At 41.1% G+C, this 23,166-nt stretch overlaps 1 protein-coding gene across 1 annotated transcript in view; it reads left to right on the plus strand.

Annotated features, from left to right (window-relative positions):
• TRABD2B (TraB domain containing 2B) overlaps window positions 1-10,329 on the plus strand; it is a 352,534-nt gene extending 342,205 nt beyond the window's left edge. The window contains exon 7 of the mRNA XM_040360538.1: window positions 9,413-10,329. Within this exon, the coding sequence (XP_040216472.1) occupies window positions 9,413-9,623 (211 nt within the window). The 3' untranslated portion in view covers window positions 9,624-10,329. The remainder of the gene's footprint in view (window positions 1-9,412) is intronic.
• Window positions 10,330-23,166: the final 12,837 nt, after the last annotated feature.

A 23,166-nucleotide genomic window follows, 5' to 3' on the forward strand; every position in this document is an offset into this window, starting at 1 on the left:
CTTCAGACAAAAGTCCTACACTTTGTCGGATGGAAATGTAACTATGTACTGTATATACCTCCTGTGATGCATTGTGAGCACAGGAGGTTGGCCACTCAGCATGGGTGCCATTTAGAGAATGCTTTGTAAATGTGAAGCATTCTTTGATTAGACGAGGCAGAGAGCATGACGTCACTGCCCCACCAAACAGTAGACCTTATGTGTTTAGTAAGCAGGAGTGCAGCCACTCGGGATGGGACTCAGAAACAAGTTGAGGTCATTGGAGATGCAGTGTCTACTTCAGTGATTTCCAGCTTGCTGGGGGATCAGCCAAGTGTAGTATATACATAGTTACATTGGTCCAAGCTGGACCAATAGCCATAGCTGGATTTGTTCTTTAAAGTTTATGTTTACCTTTACAGAAAATCTGAAAGGTGACCTTACGTTGGATCCCCTCCCCATCCCCCTGTACCAGAGTCCCGTGATCACCCGTTGGCAGACACCGGGATGCCACTTCACCTGTCTGGGGATTTGAAATCCCTTAATCTCTTATCTGCACAGCTTTTTTTCAGCGGGAACGTGGGGGATCGTAGTTTCTTCTTTTAGTCATTATGGAACCTCCAATGTATGTAATGGCAATGGATGTTGGGGTGTGCTCCGGGGTCTATTGATTCTGGCCGCCGGGGGATCTATTGTCACTGGAGGGGATATATTTTTGCGGGTGGGGGGGGATATTGTTGCTGGTGTTTTGTTTTTTTGTAGGGGGAGGGTTTTATGAGACCCCGATTGATGTCTTTGCAGACGAAATACGTTGGGTCTACATTCTTTCCAGGCCATTGCATCCTACATGCTGCCATTGTGTTTTCTTTATGACAAGCTCACTTTCCATGGATGTGATGTAAGTTTTCTACCTTGTTTTAATAAACACACCTTATACAGTTTTACGCTATGTGGAGGCTCTTTTTGCTTTTATGATCCATTGGAATCTTAATACAATTGAGTGAGTATCAACTTTGTACCATCGAGAGGCGGTGATGTGGGGTCTTCTGAACTGCTTCCATACCCAATACTTGGAGTATACATGCTTTGCTGATATAGCACTCTAGTAAGTGCAATATTCGTTTTCAGTGGTGGATACTCACATGTTGCTGGGGGAGGGGTCAATTGTTGAGGGAAAGGTCTATTGTTTCTGGCTGCTGGGAAATCTGTTGATGTTGCTGTGTCTATTGTTGCAGAGGTGGATCTATTGTTGCGGGAGTGTTATTTTGTAACGGGCAGTCCATTGTTGCTGGGGGGGTCTCGTTGCTGGGGTGGGGTCTATTGATGCTGGTTGCAGAGGATCTATTTTACTGCTTTTCTTGTTATCATTAACAAATTCCATATAAATTATTTAGCACCACAAAAAAGGTACTTGGTTCTGTACTCTCCAAAATGGACGGTGCTCAGAAGAGGGTTGGGGTAGGGGCAGAGACAAGGAGTTACTCAGAAGGAGGGATTTCCTGCATCTATTCTCTAAAGAAAAAAAGCCCTGGTAGGGAGCATGGCTGGAGTTGGATTTCACCTGAAAGAAGAGGCATCAATACAAGAAACTAAACCTACTGTATGTAAGTTATGTGCCTTGTACTGATTTTTCTGTTTTTTAATTTGGCTGAAATTAGGCTTTGATTAACGTCCATCTAGAACAGCCTTTCTCATCCTTTTAAACGCAGAGGAACCCTTGAAATAACTTTCCAGGCTTGGGGCAACCTCTGCTAAAAATAACTATATATACAACCCATGATACATTTGTGTCATGGTCAGTGGGAAAAATGGTCCTTAAAGGGGTGTTCCAGTAATTTTTAATATTTATTAAGTCAGCAGCTACAAAAAGTGTAGCTGCTGGCTTTTAACCTGCCTGGCGGTCTTCCCGTGTCTGACACGGGGTTAGATTTTCCTGCTGCGAGCGGTAACCCCGTGTCAGTCACGGGCTTGCCTCGCTAGATCCACAGGCACAAGTTACTTACCTTGTCCCTGGATCCAGCGATGCCACCGCGCTGTGTGAGCGAGTGGGACCTCGCTCGATTCACACAGTGCCTCCGTGTGACGCCGATCTCCGTTCCCTGCGACGTTACGACGCACGGGGACGGAGAACGGCGCCAAATTCAAAAAAGTAAACAAACACCTTACATACAGTATACTGTAATCTTATAGATTACAGTACTGTATGTAAAAAAAACACACCCCCCCTGTCCCTAGTGGTCTGTCCTGTGTCATGCATGTCATTTTATATAATAAAAACGTTTCTTTCTCCCTGCAAACTGTAGATTGTCCATAGCAACCAAAAGTGTCCCTTTATGTCAAAAATAGTTTTAGATCAGCTAAAAAACAGCGATAATAAATTATAATCACTTGCAGAATTGTGCGATAGCGATTTGTGGGGAAATTCGTCATAAAAAAAAAAAAATAATGACAGCAACAATTCTGCAACTGAGCAAATTTCAGTGATTTTGATTTGATTACATTATTGAATAATTGTTATTATAATTATATTATTATTTGTTATAATTATTTATAATTATTTATTATATTATAATTTATAATTTTGTTTTTAAAAAAATGTCATACCCGGGATGCCTATTAGAAGCTTGTTTGGTCAGATTTAAGTGAGTTATTTCTAAAAATTACAGACCTACAATATAAAACGCCAAATTTCCTTGCAAATAATTGTACCGCTTTTAGCATGTTTTTTCTGACAGAATCATACCGCCAGGGAGGTTAATAAACATACTCACCTGCTCCAAGTTCCAGCGACGCGCCGGCCAGGGCTCCGCTCCTCTCCCCCCCTCTCCGGCCGGCGTCTTCATTCTAAGTGTGGGCACCCGGCCGTGACAGCTGTCGGCTTCATGTCCGGGACCTGTCACGTGTCCCAGGCGATCGCCTACAGGGAGGGGCTGCCAAAAGGAGATATGACTATTCGCCTTAGCAGCCCCTCGGCGGAAGGAGGAAGTGGGACAGGAAGTCCCACTCCTCCTGAAGCCCCCACTCCCCCCCCCCCCAAAAAACGACATGCCAAATGTGGCATGTAAGGGGGCGAAGAGTGGATTAAGCGGAAGTTCCACTTTTGGGTGGAACTCCGCTTTAAGCCCTGTACACACGGCCCAGAATCTCTTCAGAAAAAAAAACGTTTTTCCTGACGAGATTTTTGGCAAGATTCTCTTCCTGGCTGAGTGTACACACGGGCCATTCAAAAGAACCGCCGTTCTTTTGAATGGCACAAATGTGGTAACGTCATCGACTATGACGAGCGTGCGCTCGTCACATTCAATGCCGTCGCCACCATCTTGCTTCATCCTACCTATGCCTTGGAAGCTACCGCGCATGCGTCAGAGTCATTTCGAGCATGTGCGGGTTTCAATGGAAAGGTAAGTATACACATGCTCGGGTTTTTCGGCAGGAAAACACTGCCGAGAAAATAGAGAGCAGGTTCTCTATTTTTCTTGTCGAGATTCTGGGCAGTTTTCTTGACGAGAAACCTCAAAGCCTCGTACACACGCACAGTTTAGTCGGCAAGAAAGCTCTGACAGCAACTTTCTTGCCGAGAAAACCGTGCGTGTATATGAGGCTTTACACTTGTTTTAATTGGAAAGAATTAACCCTTTAAAGAAAGCTAAACAGCTCAGTGTTATCAATGGGAACTTGTCTAAGAGGCAGGCATTTCTCATTGCTCAAGGAACCCCTAGAAAGCTCTGGAGGAACCCTGATTGAGAAACCATGCTCTAGAACTGCATATCCATCTAAAATTACCCCTGTCCATAAGGTGACCATGCTGCTGTGTGATTTCACTGCTGAACAAACACCATTGCCTCGTTGTTAAAGAAAGGGGAAAAATAACGACTGTACTGGCATGATCAACAAGTAACAAAACTGTTATAGGGGGGACTAAAAAACAATTGCATCCAGCTGTATCATTTTTGTCCATAGTTCCACTTTAATTGCTGTGGGTGCAGTTCTTGTTGTTTTTTGGAATTCAATTGCTGTCCTTGTTTGAACCAAGACCTAATGACAATGAGAAAGTTACAGTTTGAGAGTGTCCTTGAAGACAATATTGACTGACAAAGCTCTCACTTCTGAAATGTACTTATTGTATTCATTTTATAACGCTGATAGATTCTGCAAGCACATGCATAGAACAGTCACATCAATCCTTGCCCTTAAAGACATCAGAATGTAATGTCCCTGACATACCTCCACGCACATATTAGGACCAAGACATCAGCGCAGCAAAACATATACTTAGGTGATGATGTATTGAAGTATCAACGTGAGAAACTAAAATTATTTCCCTGCAGAAATCAGTCAGATTTAACCCTTAGGACAGGTTTGAATATAATAGGTGAATGTAGGGAAGGAACTACTCTTCTTAGCAATGACACTTAGATACATCAGGTCCTTTGCAACCTTGACAAGAAAGGCACCATTTTTGTAAAAAATAAATAAAAAGTATTTTTAGAATGTATTCTGCAATTTCCATATGTTCCGATGAAATCAGAAATAAGATGTTTCTTATTACCGCTGGCATGTCTTTGTTGCTGTTTTTCGTTTTTTATTTGACTGTATGAGTAATATATATCCTCTGACAGTTGTGTAGTTTGTGTAATCTCTTTGATGGGTACACATCTGCTACTTGTCGTGCTATTGAACACTTAGCTTTGTACCCGAATGTATGCAGTTGTATATATCTTTCTACGTGTTTGCTCTTTGGCAATGTGCCGCCACGCATGTTGCATGAGTTATGTATGAAGAACACTTGTCTCATCTATATATATATTTTTGCTGTTTTGAACAATCTTCCTTGTATGAAATGAAAACCTTCTTAAGATAAAATTTTATCTGGGGAAGATTTGGAGATTGACTAAAATCTAAAATGCATTTTTGTAATGGAAGGATTAATAACCTTCATCTGTGGGCCCCTTAAGAACCAGATGTTAAAACCCATGTTACAACGGTGGAATGAATGCATAAATGCAAAAGCCAGTGGATTCCTTTCTCTCCCCCCCCCCCACCTTCAGTGTCCACTCAAAAGCTCAAGTATGGCATGTTCATCTGCAGGTTAATCTGAATGAGCATAGATAACATTTAGAGCAGAAGACATCCTTTCTACACAGGTATTGGAGAATAAAAATCAAAATATTAGACCTGAACTCTGTCCAGATAACAATGTAATGAAGATATACAAGAGTTGAAAGGAATATCAGCATTAACGTGTACCTGTGCTTGGATCATGTGCACTAACGTATTTACAGATTCTGAACAGGCGGTAAAAAAAATAGCGTTATTCATCCATGTATCAATAAGCAGTGTGGAGAAATGTATTTTCAAAGTTCGCAACACTGACAGATGTTTTTAATTTGTTAAAAAACAATTGAAACCTACTTCAGTCTTTCTTTTGATCTTAGAGAATGAATACCATCACTTGAAAAGCAGCATGAATGGTCAGGGATGGCTGTAATAGTTTATTGTCCATAGTTTGGCACAGATGTACTTTAGGTTCTCTACAGAAGTCTCAAGTAAACTCCATAGTTAAACTCTTGGAAGTATAAAATGGTATGCATTCAAAAGTCTTGTTGTGAGAGGTAGGAGCCTGACATTTGTAGTTTTCAGCACCAGTCTCACATGTCTCTTGGGCATAAAGTCTAGGAAAATCGCCTCAACAGGACACAGACTGCAAAAAAACCTTAAAGTTTATGATTCCCTACTCCAGCTGAAAAATGTTTTGGCTTGAGATACAAAGGGAGGGGATGCGCTGGACATCTAATCTTACAGATACAACCGTCAACTGAACAATCATAATGCTGATGCGGTCCACAATTAAATTGAGTTTGACACCCCTGGCGTAGGTGATTTAATACTTTAACTTATAAAACGTAACCCTCCCCACCCTTAACTCCATAAAGCATGCTCTTACCACTTAAACAACCCCAATTCTAACACTTTCTAATCCCTAAAATGGCCTCTGTCACTTAACCTTCCATGAACACGAAACCTCTAAAACAAGACCTTAGCACTGAAGCCCCCCTCCAGCTCTAACACTTGGCCTAACCCCAATAAAGTAATGGCTAGAACTAACTCCCATTTTGACAAATTATATATTCTATGCTGGAATCCTCTACTCCAGGAACAAGCAGTCCCACTCTAAAACCATGTAGTTGCCAGATTCCCGTGGCAGAAGACTCTGATCCAATATACACTAAAGCTTCTTTTGGGCCCACAGGGCTGGATGTACAGTAGCAGGAACGATACAGGCTCACAGTTAAATAGGAAGGTGTTGTGTTGAAGGGGTCTGGATTCTGGGTCCATAACTGAACAGGTACCTTTGGTACTGCTACCCAGAATTACCATATAACAGCACATGACATTAAAGGTCATTATGAAGAAACTGAAATATGACTTATATTTCTGTAATATTTAGATACAGTGGGCCAGATTCACAGAAGAGATACGACGGCGTATCTCTGATACGCCGTCGTATCTCTGATACGCCGTCGTATCTCTCAGAGTATCTATGCGACTGATTCATAGAATCAGTTCCGCATAGATGGCCCTAAGATCCGACAGGTGTAATTGACTTACACCGTCGGATCTTAGGATGCAGTACCTCGGCCGCCGCTGGGTGGAGTTTGCGTCGTTTTCCTGCGTCGGGTATGCTAATGAGCATTTACGGCGATCCACGACGGTTTTCGCGGTCGTTACGTCGTCGCTAGTAATTTTTCCCGTCGCAAATTTACACCTGCTTTAACATGGCTTAACTTTAGTCGAGCCATGTTAAAGTATGGCCGTCGTTCCTGTGTCGAATTTCAATTTTTTTTTGTTTTGGCGTAAGACGTCCGGGAATACGAATGGACGCTACGCACGTCGCCGTTCTAAAAAATGACGTCACATCGCGCAAAGCACGGCGGGAATTTCCAAACTGAGCATGCGCAGTACGTCCGGCGCGGGAGTGCGCCTAATTTAAATGTTACACGCCCCATTTGAATTGGGCGGGCTTGCGCCGGACGTGTTTACGATACACTGCCGCAAGTTTACAGGTAAGTGCTTTGTGGATCAGGCACTTACACTGAAAACTTGCGGCAGTGTAACGTAAACGGGTTACGTTGCGCCGCCGCAAAGGTACGAAAATCTGGCCCACTATTACAGAAATTTATGTGAGTTATATGTGTTGTGTACCTGCCTTCCATTGTAGCGAGGGGTCATTCTGTAACAATAAACATTCTTTCTCACGCATCACAGCCAAGAGCTGGATAAGATAGACCCACAAACCGTGTTCACAATGCAGTACAGACTCGTCACTAGATAACAACATTATCAGCCTGTGAGCAAATAGCTCTGACAGCTAGGCCTGCAGCTCTGAGTGTGGCGCTTTGTTGGCTGTCAGCAGCTGTCCCATAAATGGCACAGTATCGGGCCACAGAATGTGCCTGTCATAGAGGTGTGTAGAAAACGAGGCAGAAAAGAATGAGGAGCGTCAGGTAGGAAGAAGAGTCTCTGTAGAGTATGACATAGGGTTAGATAACAAAACAATTGAGGCTGATAATTAAAGAAGACCTGAACTGTAGAGGATGTGTCTAAAAAAAGAAAAGCAGAAAACAAAGAACTAGTACCAGTAGTGTGTGTAGGCACTTGGTAGATGACCGATTCTGCTTTACTGATTGCCTTATTCTGCCTTGTGCCTCTGTGTGGAGGAGTCCATGTTGGTAGAGGCAAGGCTTTGCTTCTTCATGTTGTCAATGTGATGCCCTCCTTTCTGATTTCTTAAAGCACTGATGGGGGAATATTCAGGAAACAGCATTAGAGAACATAGATTCACAGAATAAAGGAAGCAGATGCAGGTCCTCAGATACAGCTTCCACTTCAGCAAGCAGCAACGTAGTAATATTATAGAATTTTACTCCATATCTCATGAGACTACCAGTCACGTCAGCAGTGCCTCTCACTCTGCAGATTGTAAGCTCTAACAAGCAGGGTCCTCTGATTCCTACTGTATTAAAGTGTATTGTATTTGTACTGTCTGCCCTTAAATTGTAAAGCGCTGTGTAAACTGTCAGCACTATATAAATGCTGTATAATAACATTAATACTATTATACAGCTATGAGGATGTAGGCACAGCTATTTTTGCAGAGGAATAAAACACGAAAAGTATACTTTTTTACGGCAACACTTAGGGACAGTTAACAATTGTAGATGTTTATTATAGCAGACCGCTGGACAGGCTGCAGGATCGCCAGAGGTAAGTACAGTGGGGAAAAGGTGGGTGGGGAGGTTGTATGTTGTTAGTTTTTGTAAAGGTGAACTAAACCTTTTAAGAGTATTTAAACAATTTTTTTTTTATTTGAATAGATATTTTAAGGTTATTAGCTCAAGGATAACATCTAGTCAGTTAGTATAGCAGAAATACCGCCTTTGTCAAATAAATCATACAAATTGAAAGGATTAAAAGATTATTAAAGATTGCAGCTTACAGAACACTTGTCCCAATGGCTTTTTTTTATTTAACTAGCATTGCTCATCACCACATCAGGGTTAAAGGGTCACTAAAGGGATTTTTTTTTAGCTAAATAGCTTCCTTTACCTTACTGCAGTCCTGGTTTCATGTCCTCATTGTTCGTTTTTGCTCTGATGTTGCTGTAATCCTTCTCTGTTCTGGACACTTCCTGATTGTCTGTTTTCTGATGACCACAGTATGGGAGATTCTAGTTTCATTTTCCATTTTTGAGCAAAAGGTCCATAAGCCACACATCTTGAAGCAGACCCATGTGCATGAATGAGACGAATGGCAGCCTCATCCTGGACTCCAACCAGGCCACGCCCCAATGCTGAGGCTGCCATTCATCTCACTTCATGCACATAGGTCTGCTTCATGATGTGAGGCTCATGGACCTTTTCCTTTCACACTGCTACAGCTTGGAGCTAGGACAAGCTCAATGTACCTGCCTGCACTCACAGCGGTCTAGTTGGACTATACCTTGCTACCTGAGCGGCACCTAAATTTTGTCTTTTTTGATATTCAGATAATACATTTTTTTAGAGGCATACGTGAGACCAAAAAAAGGGAGTTTTATTTTCCTTACTGCATGGTCGGAGTGTGGTCAATTATTGTACAACTGGTGATCTGATTGTGCAAGATACCAATTTCCATGCTGTTTAAAATGCTGATAATGTGATTTGTGTTATTTATGTTATTTGTATTGCTGTAGTTTTCTTCTGAAATAAGCTGCTGTGACTTATTGCCACCTTATAGGGGCAAAATTTCTCCATGTGGGCGAGTGGATTGCGAATTCAAATGCTAAGCCAATGCCCAGTCAAGCATTGCATTTATTTATTGATATTTAGCTTATATGATTATATGGGTTCTCCAATCATTATAGTGACAAATATCTTGTTCTGTTTTCTTTCAGTACAACCATAATGCCATCTAATACAAGGGACATCAACGGAGAGGAGACCATAGATTCCTTGTTGTGGCGTCAGGATGGACAAGATGACATGTACGTGGAGATATCAAGTGTGCAAAGCAGTGCAGTCCCAAAATACATCTCCACACTTTCTGTTGCCTTATCTGCCACATTAACTCTATGTATCATCACAGTTATAAGGACTTTATCCTGACACCACCTGCTCCAGATCCAGCCACCACCTTCCTCTTTAGATAATCCTGCCTTTGACTGTTCCTGGATTATTAAGCAAATGGATGATAATGGAACTCAATTTTTACAATTACTGAAAACTTTCATAGTATTGTGCATTTAAGAAGAGGAAACACAGTTGCTACTAACATCATACGCCCCATCAATACAAAGTAAACGCTGCCACTTTGCATTATAACAAGTGTTCATGACACTGAAGTGTATCCATCTGATGGAGACTATTCACTGAGGTCTGAAGGATAAAACAGGATTGCCTCCATGTTCTGTTTACTTTTACAGCAAACTGTTGGTCATGGGTGGAGTTAAAAGCCACATGGGCCTAAAATCCGGAGCCTAGCTACCCTTTGTTTTCCCAATAACCATTTAAGGTTCTATCAATTAATCAAGCTGCCATTTCTTTCAGTTACGAACATTGGAACTGTCTCTTCAATGTTGTGTACATCTGTAACTGTGTTGGAACGTCTGGAGTTGTTCAAAGGCTGATGATTGACTTTATTTGCTGCAGATATCACTGTCATGTATAAACCAAGTTGTAGATCAATTGGGATTGGGATAACCCTGTTACTATGGCACTCTCATGAGTAATTATTTAGGTAACGAAGGCTGCCACAGATTGATTTTGGCCTCACATAGCATTTAAAACGTATGTCTGGGCAAAAAAAAAAAAATACATATGCAGTACATCTCTGTAATATATGCACTTTTCCCATGTTTTGTCTCAGCAAGTACACTAAACTAACTGTTACATAGTTAGTCAGGTTGAAAAAACATACAAGTCCATCCAGTTCAAGCAAAAAAGGAAAAAATACAATCCCATATACACAATCCTTCACCCACAGTTGATCCAAAGGAAGGTGAAAAACCCCAGCAAAGCATGATCCAATTTGCTCCAGAAGGGGAAAAAAATCCTTCCTAAACTTCCGAGAGGCAATCGAATTTTCCCTGGATCAACTTTACCTATAAATGTTAGTACCCAATTACATTATGTACATTTAGGACAGAATCCAGGCCTTTTTTAAAGCAATCTACTGAGCTGGCCAGAACCACCTCTGGAGGGAGTCTATTCCACATTTTCACAGCTCTTACTATGAAGAAACCTTTCCGTATTTGGAGATGAAATCTTTTTTTCCTCTAGACATAAAGAGTGTCCCCTTGTCCTCTGTGATGATCTTAAAGTGAATAACTCAACACCAAGTTTTCTATATGGACCACTTATGTTATATTTGTACATGTTGACCATATCCCTTATTAATCTCCTCTTCTCAAGAGTGACTAAATTCAGTTCCTCTAATCCTCCCTCATAGCTGAGCTCCTCCATGCCTCTTATCAGTTTGGTTGCCCTTATCTGCACTTTCTCCAGTTCCCCAATATCCTTTTTGAGAACTGCATATTCCAGATGAGGTCTTACTAATGATTTGAAAAGGGGCAAAATGTTATCTTGCTCTCTGGAGTCCATACCTCTCTTAATACAAGAAAGGACTTTGCTCGCTTTGGAAACCGCAACTTGGCATTGCATGCTATCATTGAGCTTATGATCTACCAAAACCCCCAGTCTTGATCCTTCTCCACCATTGATTCCCACAGTTGTACTCTAATATGTATCATGCATGCATATTCCTAGCCCCCGAGTGCATAACTTTACATTTATCAACCATAAATCTCAATTTGCCACTTAGTTACCCAATTAGACAGAGCATTGAGGCCAGCTTGTAAATTGGAAACGTTCTGTAAGGATGTTATTCCACTGCATAGCTTGGTGTCATTTGCAAAGACATACATTTTACTTTTAATCCCAGACCCATTATCAATTATAAAGATATTACAACCTTGGGGTACACCACTGATAACCTTAGACCATTCAGAGTAAGAATCATTAACCACGACTCTCTGAATTTGTTTTTTTTAGCCAGTTTTCTATCCATTTACAAGTTGATCTTTCCAAACCTGTAGACTTTACCTTACACATCAGTTTTTTTATTTTCCTTGTATGTGATTGGGTATTCTTTGCAAAGTGAAGCCTCACCTCCTTTACTAAGCTCTGGAGCAACAATACTTGCAGAGTGCAACTGCACTTTGCAAAGTGCACAGTCTATTTGCCTTTAGTAAATCAACCCTACTGTTTTCATCTCCGCAAGAAAAGGAGGGGGACTCTGTAGTCCAAAAGGGAAGAACTGGGCAGAACTGATGGCACTTCTTGGGATTTCAATACAAGACATTCACTGTTTTGTTAACTCAAACAGAAACGTGGGAGCTCATTGGCTTTCTGGCAGATTAATTGGTATTTTCCTGTTTTTGAAGCATTTTTAGGACACAACATGGGGAAATGTGCATGTACTTCTATGATGTAATGATTATTATTATTATTTTTTCCTAGGCAAACACTTTAAGACCCTGTAGATTCACATATCTTGGAACTATTTCACCAAATGTGCTTAAGAATTTGTGGATGATTAGAGCATGGTTATTGAAGATAGCAAATAGGTGTAAATATCTAGACTTCCAGATAATCTGATAGAGAGCAAATGTTATAGTTTGCTGTTTGGAAGAAGAAGAAATGCTGCTTTTGAAGAAAAAAAAAATACACTCAGTGATTAAAAAAAATTCATTTGTAAATGTTATTGTCAGTATTTTTAAAGGAAATAGATGTTTTATATTTATTCTGGTTTAGGCATTGGATAGCAACGGCTCCAGTAATCTCTGTCCAAGTAGGTTTCTACCATTTTTAATATTAAAGCTGTCCATGCACCAGTAGAATTTTGGAATGTTCGTTTGATTTTCTAAAAGCTAATAGGATCGCTGTGATGATTGCTTTTGGTCGCAATGACAAGAAAAATCATGGATGGAAAAAACTTTCTAACGCACAAATGTCTAACTGTAAATGTGATTGAGAATTCAAGAAAAATTATACTTGCTACATACATTACATAAAGTACATACATACATTGAAATGCCATGTGTTTTATGAAATCGGAACATTAAATTCAAAACATTGCCATGGCTTTTTTCAGAGATTTTTTGTGATTTTTATACAAAATTTCTCATAGCCTTAATGCTGCTGTCAAATGCTGGCCAATTTTTTTTCTGAATTTCTGTGCGAAGATTTAGTGGTGTATGACCGGCTTTACTTTATTGATTTGGTAAAGACGCGGCACAATTGGAGCCAAGTGAACATTATACAGTATACCTATTGTCACTATTATTTAAGCACTTGAGGTGACAGCTAGACAGCTGCTTTATTTAAAGTGAATTTAGTTCTCATAGAAGTGTCCCTGATTTTGTAAGTGATTAAGTAGAATTTAAAACATTTTTAAATATTGTTTTTAAACTGTACCATTTTTCAAATTGTCTATAGTTTGCACATTTAGAGGAATGTCCCCAAAATTCTATGGCTGTTAATTTTTTTGAAATACGTTAAAGCTTTCTTTTTTATCCAGTTATCCAGAAAAAAAAAGTTTAAAGTAGAGGTTCACCCTAACACTAAAATCCCAGCACCTACAGACATCCGCGATCTAACCTGTCTAGCCCTGTAAAGAATAAATCAGTATACATACCTTTTTTGAAACTGATCTGAATTGATCCCACGCTGAGCTGTCAGCTGTGGCTTCACTGTGGCATCGGTGCAGAGGACACAGCCGACAATGGAAGCCCCATAGTAAGTCTATGGGTGACATCACTTCCCATTCATTTCACAGCCGTTGTGGGCCGTGTCCTCTGCAGAGCTTCTGTCGCTGGAGACTGGACCAGAACGGCTTCAAAAAAGGTATGTATAGCGAATTCTTCCTTACAGGGCTAGATAGTCTAGTGTTAGATCGTGGATGTCTGTAGATGTAGGAATTTAAGTGTTAGGGTGGACTTCTACTTTAACAGTTGTTACACACTCTAAAAACATTTTGAGAGGCAGAAACTTCTCCACTTCCTTTGACGATCAATGGGATTGATTTACTAAAGGCAAATAGACTGTGCACTTTGCAAAGTGCAATTGCACCCTGCAAGTGCAGTTGCTCCAGAGCTTGGTAAATTAGGTAAATCTTCACTTGCAAAGAATACCCTATCACATGCAAGAAAAATATAAAAAAAAATGCATTTTGCTTGCACCTGATTGCATGATGGAAGACAGCAGAGCTTCTGCTCATTTACTAAGCTCTGAAGCAAAGGAACTTGCCGAAGGCAACTACACTTTGCAAAGTGCACTGTCTAGTTTTCATTGGTAAATTAACTTCAATGTGTCTCTAGAACAGAACAGCTTTGTAATGACCACTAATCTCATAAAACTTAGGGTGGGCCATAAATAGGACATTTTCTGCCCTTGACTCAATGCCCTGATGTGATACAGGGGTGAGTATGAGCTGTGTGGGGCTATGCTAGGGTTGAAAATTAGTGCTTTTCAATAACCTTTTGCAGCAGGACGGATTTCATGCAAGAAATTCCAATGAGCAGTGAACATTTCACTCAGTGAAACATCAGTTTTAAGGATCACCATACTAGTGACTTTCGCTCTTACGCAATTCAACCTCCCTACCTATTGGCCTTAATTGAGGAGATATTTGATGATAAGCATGGCTTGATATTTGAGACCCCTTGTGCCACTGAGAGGATGGATAGGTTACTACACAATGGGGTTGATTTACTAAAACTGGAGTGTGCAAAATCTGGTGCAGCTCTACATGGTAGCCAATCAGCCTGTAACTTCAGCTTGTTCAATTAAGCTTTGACAAAAAAAAATGGAAGCTGATTGTTTTTTTTGCAGAACTGCACCACATTTTGCACTCTTCAGTTTTAGTAAATCAACCCCAATGTTCCCGCAAGGGAGAGAAGGGGTCTAGTTTGGGATGAGTTAGGTTAGAGACTGCGAGCCAGGCCTTCTCTCCAACATCAGTGCCTGACCTCACAAGTGCTCTTCTGGAAGAATGGTAAAACATTCCCATAGACACACTCCTAAACCTTGTGGACAGCCTTCCTAGAAGAGTTGAAGCTGTTATAGCTACAAAGGGTGGGCCAACTCAATATTTAACCCTACGGACTAAGACTGGCATGCAATTAAAGGCAGGCGTCCCAAAACTTTTGGTAATATAATGTATTAGAAGCTGCTGTGTTGCAATTCAGCATGTTGCTGATTTCTGCAGGCTGGACAGTCTGCAATGGCTAGGGCAAGTTGGCAAGTGTGGAACTGTTTTCAGTCCAAACTTCCCATCATCTCCTGTAGGTGACTGGATGTTTGACCTCAGTTGACTTGAGCTGAGTTTACTCATTAGGTGGGTATCCATGCAATGAAAGAAATAATAGAAAATGCCTAAAGTAGAGGGGGCACAACATTTATTTTTGCCCCATTTGGGGTGACGTCTTAGCAGTGAAAGGATCTCCAATGCCTCGTACACACGATCAGAATTTCCGATGAAAAAAGTCAGACAGACTTTTTCCATCGGAAATTCCGACCGTGTGTATGCCCATCTGAGTTTTTCTATCGGAAATTCTGAGGAATTCCATCGGAGTTTACATAGAGAACATGTTCTCTTTTCCTCTGATGGAATTCCGTCGGAATTTCGATGTGAGTTTGGTCGGACAAAAGCCAGATCGTGTGCACAGGGCATTAGAGATCACTTACCTCCTCCTATGGGGTTGCTCCCTTGCTGATCAGAACAGTGAGATGTCGCTGTCCCCTTAGTAATGAGCAAGGGTCTGCCACGAAGGAGCATCGCCCATTAGGGAAGGTGTCAGTTGCAGCTCAATGCCGCTAATGAGGTATGACTAAAATCGCTAGCGTGACATGGCCTTAATGCCATCCCACGGTGGGATGGCAAGGATTAATATTTCAATCTAGTGAGTGCCTTCCATAAATGTATTCCTTTTTTTCTAACCTTTTACCTAACTCTGTAAAAAAAAAAAAATTGTTCTTGTGCAGTGTCAGAACAAACTTTGTAGGTATCTTACTACCTGAGTATAGGAAGGATTACAATGTATAGTTCCAATGTATAGTTTTATATTACAATTACAATGATTGTCAGACCTTTATTAGTGCTGAAACGTTTTTTTTTTTCACAATGCAATCTCATATATATATTGTCTTAACATCTTCTTTTTCTAGAAGGATCATTATTTTCCCATAGTGCTATGGGGCTATGTACATTACTTTGTGTTCATACAGAAACTGTATTTATTCTTGTTTTTTTTTTTTTGTACAATAACATTCTATAGTAGTGCCTTAAATACCTAAATTAAAATGTTATATGACTTTATTGCACACGTTTATCAAACGTAAAAACACATCCAAAATTAATGTTGTTTTATACAAAGATATAAAAGTGAATAAATAAACAAAATATTGTCTGAGTTAATGGATTTATGTGTTTTTTTTTTTAATTACGTTTTCAATATTCTAAAATAGTTCCTAGGAGTCTTTTTCTTCTGGGCTCATGTATTAAGCCTCGTACACACGACCGAGGAACTCGACAGGCGAAACACAGAGTTTTCGAGGTCGAGTTCCTTGTTAGGCTGTCGAGGAACTCGACAAGGCAAGTTTCTCCATTCCCGTCGAGGAAAAAGAAGACATGCTCTCTTTTTGGCTCGACGGGATCCTCAACACTTTCCTCGTCGAAAAATGTACACACGACCGGTTTCCTCGGCAATAAAACTCGGTCGCGTGTACGAGGCCTAAGTGGAGTGTGGGAGGTAATCGGAAAACAAAGACAGGCACAGGGAGAACATGCAGACTCCAGGCAGGAGTTGCTTTGGTTGGGATTCGGACCAATGACCAGTGGCGACTGGTGCTCCATTTTTTTTAAGGGGGGGGGGGGGGGCGTCAAACAAGGTTTAGGAGTATAGGAGTATACCTCTATAGGAATGTTTGACCATTCTTCCAGAAGTGCATTTGTAAAGTCAGGCACTGATCGGGACGAGATGGCCCGGCTTGCAGTCTCAGCTCTAATTCATCCCCAAGGTGTTCTATTGGGTTGAGGTCAGGACTCTATGTAGGCCAGTCAAGTTCCTCCACCCCAACTTGCTCATCCATGTCTTTATGGATCTTGTTTGTTCACTGGTGCGCAGCCATGCCCAAACTGTTCCCACAAAGTTGGGAGCATGAAATTGTCTAAAATGTCTTGGTATGCTGACGCCTTTTGAGCTCCCTTCACTGGAACCAAGGGGCCAAGCCAACCCCTGAAAAACAACCCCACACCATAAGCCCCCCTCCACCAAATGATTTGGACTAATGCACAAAGCAAGGTCCATAATGGCACGGATGGGTGAGTTTTGGGTGCAGGAACTTGACTGGCCTGCAGGGAGTCCTGACCTCAGCCCGATAGAACACCTTTGCGCTTCTGGAAGAATGGTCATACATTTCCATAAACACACTCCCAAGCCTTGTGGACAGTCTTCACAGAAGAGTTGAAGCAGTTATAGGGTGGGCCAACTCAATCTTGAACCCTACGGACTAAGACTGGGATGTAATTAAAGTTCATGTGTGTGTAAAGGCCAGCGTCCCAATACTTTTGTGTAGTGCTATCCTCGTAATGGCCACTGATAGAATCTGTACCCCACTGGTTGCTCTGACTCTGCAAATCCTTCATCACCTCTGACACCCTGAGTTCGGTTATTTTTTGCACCAACTATTACCAATAATAAGAGACTTACACAATATCAATGAAACAGTTTGTTGTTTACTGTAGTAAAAGGGACACTTTAAAGTGCAAAACTGTAGATCATACAGGTATTCTTATCTATCTGAACAATATACCACTAAGGAAAAGGCTATTTGGTAACTTAAACCTTGCTATAATAAAGAAGTACACAATACCTAGTATGATCCTAATTTAGTCAAACTGTGAACAGGTCAGCAGAAGTGTAGGGAACTGGCACTTTTTTATCTTTGTCAGATTCGCTCACTTCTGTCTCCTCAACCCACAGGGCATTAACATCAATACAACACAATAGAACACTGGGCACAATAATGTATCTAAATTGGCTGGCTCCTTTAAATAGGAGTTCCAGATAATGAAAGCAGACCTTTTTGTGCTAAATAACTTTAGTCACTTGAGCAAATAAAGAGGAGATATCAAGGTTGAAATGTTTCTCCTTTGAATCCGGCAGTCTTCAGCTAGCCTTACAGTGTTGTGGATATAATAATCCTGGATGGTAGGGTATAGCAAAGTTGGCTGATCTGTGAGGTTTCTGTATTTCACTTCAAAGTTTTCCCATATGGCTTTAATAGTATTGTATCCTATAGGATTGCTGTTATTAAAGATGTGAATAGAATATAGATGACTGCATACAGTGTTCGTATAGTGTAAAGACTGACTTCAGTGGCATCACAAGTACCAGAAAGCTGGATTGAGTAGATGATGTCTATATACAGTGTTCTAATGAATCTATATGGGCAAATGCCCACTCACCGCACTAGTTACAGAAGCCGCTGGCAGCGATGCATGCAATGGTGATGAAGGCTCTTTCAGGATCTCCTCTGATTTCTGTCTCTGGGAATAGCGTCTGACCCCATCACAGCATGCCACAGCCTACTCGGATCTGAAGTGCAGGCATTGCTGGAAGATCTGGAGCAGTCTCCGGACCGCTGTAGTGGAGAAGCAATGCTGTTCGCAGAGATCCCTCTGGATGCATCTGTACGACTTCCCGCTGTGTAGGCCACAAATCAGCAGCAGCTCACACTGACACAGAGCTCCTGCTGGTAGAATCCAAGCCGGGTCCCAAGAGAGTGACGTAGGCCTAAGCCAGCCCTTTTCTATCCTATCATAGCAGTCTGTTCTGTCTTCTCAGCATTCTGGTAGTGGTAGTTCAAGCCAGTTCGGCTGGAATTGAAACCTCAGCATTTTGAATTACACATCCTATGATGCTTTGCTCTGCTCTAAGTTTAGTCTGAAAGGAGGGTGACAACCCCACACTAATTAACGCTGTACACTGTCCGTGAATTGCAGGCATAATAGCCAGCTCTTGGCTACGTTTGGTAATATAGTGTATTTTAAACCCTTCCCAACTAGCCGCTGCAGTTGGACTGTGGCAGGTTGGCTCCCTTGGGCGATGTAACTGTGGTGCCACACTAGAGCCGATGCAAGTGCCCAGGTGGAGCAATGACAACCCGGCACCTGCGATCGATCATGACAGAGCGAGAACTGATATCTGTGTGTGTAAACAAACAGATCCTGGTTCTCTAAGGGTAGAGGAGACAGATTGTGTATTCATACCAAGTACGACTAAGCACTGTTGAGAGTGTGAAACGCGTCAGCTTTTTTATCATGTACCCTGCTGTGGTTTGTACTTATGTTTTTATTGGAGTGTGGCTGTTCAGACCTTCCCTCTTCCAATTGCTATATGCTTAGCCTGCACCTGCTGCTTCCACCTTGAGGAGAGTGCCATTCCCACACATTCACCTGGAACGGTGATCCCTTCACTTTATGAACACTGATCTGTCATCTCCCCTAGTCAGTCCCATCCCCCCACAGTTAGAACACACCTAGGGAACACATTTAACACCTTGATCGCCCCTTCATGTTAACTCCTTCCCTGCCAGTGACATGGAAGGGGTCCCTCGGGGGTTCGGCTTTATCGCTGATCATGTTTAATATCTATATAAGGCCACTGCTGTATATCATCTGGCGCCATAACCTCAGCTTTCACGTCTATGCAGACGACACGCAGATTTACTTTAAAGTGGAGGTTCACCCTATAAAAAAATTCTAACACTGCATCCAGCACCGTGCTGCATATAAAATGTCACTGACCTTTATTTTTTTTCCCCCGTAGATATCGTTTAGCCGTGGAATTCACCGCGGCTTCCAGGTAGGGAATCCTGCGGGAGTGGGCGTTCGAAGTGTTAGAATTTTTTTATAGGGTGAACCTCCACTTTAAGCTGCCCAAGAATGAGGAAGTCCAGGTGGATCTGGCATCCTGCTTAGAGGAAATACAGTCCTGGATGGGTGCCAATTATTTAAAACTTAACGGCTCCAAAACGGAATGTATTATCATTAGCAATCAGAGCAAAACTAGCTTGATTGATTCTCCCGCCTGTCCGGTCTCGTTTATTCCATCTCCGTCTCCGGTTACCCAGGTCCGGGACTTGGGAATCATTTTGGATTCCAAATTGACACTGAAGGCGCAGGTAAATCAGGTGGTAAGTTCGTGTTACTGCCAACTGAAACTTCTGCGTTCCACATTCCATTTTATTGACGAAGCGGATAAAGTCCCCATGGTCAATGTTTTTATCGGCTGTCAGCTGAACTATTTTAATGCTTTATATATGGGGGGGGGGGGGGGGGACCTTATATATGGGGCTTCCAAAAACCCTCTTGCACAAGTTCCAGCTGATTCAAAACGCTGCAGCTAGGTTATTAACGGGTATGGTTCGCCGGGACCATATTACACCATCTTTGAAAGCCCTGCATTGGCTACCCATTACTGAACAGGTTTTGTTTAAAGTGGGTTGTATTGTCCACAAAGCCATCCATGGGAAAGGCCCAGGGTACCTGCAAGAAAAATTCACTTACTACGTTCCTAGCAGATCATTGAGATCTGCTAATCAGGCTAATTTGATTGTCCCTAAATTCAGAAAAACAAAATGCGGAGGGAGGATGTTGGATGTACAAGGATCAATATTTTGGAATTCTTTACCTCTATATATGAGACTTGAGAAGGATCTATTAAAGTTCAGGAAGTTTTTAAAAACTTTTTTATTTTTTCAAATGTATAGCCCTATTTAGGGTCAGATATTAGTATTATTTTTTGTCTTTTAAAATTTTGTTATATGGTTTTATGATTATGATTGTTATTGTCTACTGGAATGAGAGATCTTTTTTCTGTATATGGATATGTTGGTTCTATAAGCGCATCGAGGCCCTTGGGTAATGACTGCGCTCTCAATAAGCATTTTTATAAATACATTTATACAGTAATCAGTGCATTTTTATAGCACTGATCACTGTATAAATGACAATGGTCCCAAAAATGTGTCAAAAATGTCCGATCTGTCCGCTACAATATCGCAGTCTTGATAAAAATCGCAGATCGCCGCCATTACTAGTAAAATCTAAATAAAAAAGCCATAAATGATCCCCTATTTTGTAGACGCTAAAACTTTTGCGCAAACCAAACAATATACACTTATTGCGATTTTTTTTTACCAAAAATATGTATAAGAATACGTATTGGCCAAAACTGATGAAAACATATTTTTTTTAAATTGGTATATTTATTATAGCAAAAAGTAAAAGATATTGGGGATTATTTACGAAAGGAAAAAAACACTTTGCACGACAAGTGCACTGAAAGCGCACTTGGAAGTGCAGTCGCTGAGGATCTGAGGGGAAGATCTGAAATGAGGGGAAGCTCTGCTGATTTTATCATCCATCATGTGCAAGCTAAAATTATGTTTTTTATTTTCCTTGCATGTCCCCCTCAGATCTACAGCGACTGCACTTGCAGTGCACTTGTAGTGCAAAGTGGAGTTGCCTTTAATAAATAAACCCCATTGTGTTTTTTTTCAAAATTGTCGCTCTTCTTTTGTTTATAGCGCAAAAAATAAAAACCTGCAGAGGTGATTAAATACCACCAAAAGAAAGCTCTATTTGTGGGAAAAGGGATGTCAATTTTGTTTGGGTACAACATCGCACGACCGCGCAATTGTCAGTTAAATCGACGCAGTACCGCATTGCAAAAAATGGCCTGATCATTGAGCAGCCAAATCTTCTGGGGCTGAAATGGTTAAACTGTATCTAAACCCAAGAAGAAAAATGTAATATATGTCATCTTATCAGTCCTTAGATGTGGCAGTTGCATTTGTTTTCTTTTCTCAGGCTTTACTTTTTACTTCTTCACCTGGTGACCCTACCAGCAATACACTTCCTGTCCTAGGGTGACAGTGTTCACTCATTACACTATATCACAAGAGGAGCACCCTAGGACAGAAAGTGTGCTGGTACTACATAACCCCCCCCCCTTTTCTCCATAGTGCACTGGACAGTACTGGATGTTTGGAAGGCTTAACATACCTCCCAACATGTTGAGATAGGAATGAGGGACACCTACTAACAAACGTATGTAGGCATAGGATAGGACACTCCACACCCCCTTAAAGGAGAATTAACCAAAAAAAGTTAATTAAATCTACAAGTGCTTTTTTTTTTACCACTCCTATTCCTTTATATAGGCTTTTAAAATGTACAAATGCAGCAATTTAGAAATTGGATGAAAGGTTTAGCACTGGGAAACACTTTTTGAAAGATTAAAAAGTGAATTTGATATATATCTATATAGATCAGACCAAAATGAGGGACAAATGAGGGAGGCAGAGGGACATTTTTCCAAATCAGGGACAGTCCCTCGAAATCAGGGACAGTTGAGAGCTATGGATTAACATGTATATTTTGGCACTTAATGAACAGATATATTAGGATTCTATGAATGGTTTTTTTAAGGCCTTGTACACACGATCAGTCCAAACTGATGAAAACGGACTGATGGTCTGATGTGCTTACACACCATCAGTTCAAAATCCAATCGAGTCCAACGCGGTGACGTAAAAAAAACAACGACGTTCTGAAAAAAACGAAGTTCAATGCTTCCAAGCATGCGTCGACTTGATTCTGAGCATGCGCGGGTTTTGAACCGATGCTTTTGCGTACTAACCATCGGTTTTGACCTATCGTTCATCAGTCCGATTTTAAAGCAAGTTTTAAAACTTTGGTCTGAAGGACAAAAGTCCGATGGGCCATACACACGGTAGGTTTGGACTGATGAAACTGAACCTCAGTCCGTTTTCATCGGTTTGGACTGATCGTGTGTACAGGGCCTCACAGACCAAAACAGGAAGGTTTACATAAACTCTAAGGTTAGCCCTCTATCACGTCCAGATATCGCCCGCTGATCTACACAGCAGATGTTCCATGATCAATAAATATAAAACCTGCAGCCTTGTGGATGACATCAGACAGGATAATCTCAGAGGATACTCTCACCTTATCTTGCTTATTGCAGCAGTATGTAAAATTAATAAAAATCCTGCAGGGTAAGGAGTGAAAATGACCTTAGGTCACCTTATTAAATGACAAACAGGTGTGTCCGTCATCCAAAAATATATATCTGTGAAATGGTAATTCTGCATCGTGTTTTATCATGTGCAGGGTGCTAAGAACATCTCAATGGCTTTAAATCCTGTAAGCCATTACTTCTTTTATAGGCTATTAAGAAGTTTATTGTCCAAGTGGAGAAGCAAGTCCTATGGAAATACACTGTACCCTCTGGCCATGTGGAAGTAATAATACCTGAAGTGTAATGGCAAAGTCACAGAGCTCCCTCTTGTGGGGAATGTTGGAATAGCCCTAAAAGGGAACCCCAGGAATATAAAAATCCATATTAATATATAACGCTAACATTCTGAGATGAGATAAGGGAACACAAGGCAAAGGGCACACTCGTTTACACATATCACAAAAACATTCATGCTAAAAAATAATTTGTTAAACTCACATTTGCAGTTTTCACCTTTTTTATTTTTCACGTTCCTTTAT

This window comes from Rana temporaria, chromosome 7 (genome assembly GCF_905171775.1).
Source record: "Rana temporaria chromosome 7, aRanTem1.1, whole genome shotgun sequence".
Lineage (NCBI taxonomy): Eukaryota > Metazoa > Chordata > Amphibia > Anura > Ranidae > Rana > Rana temporaria.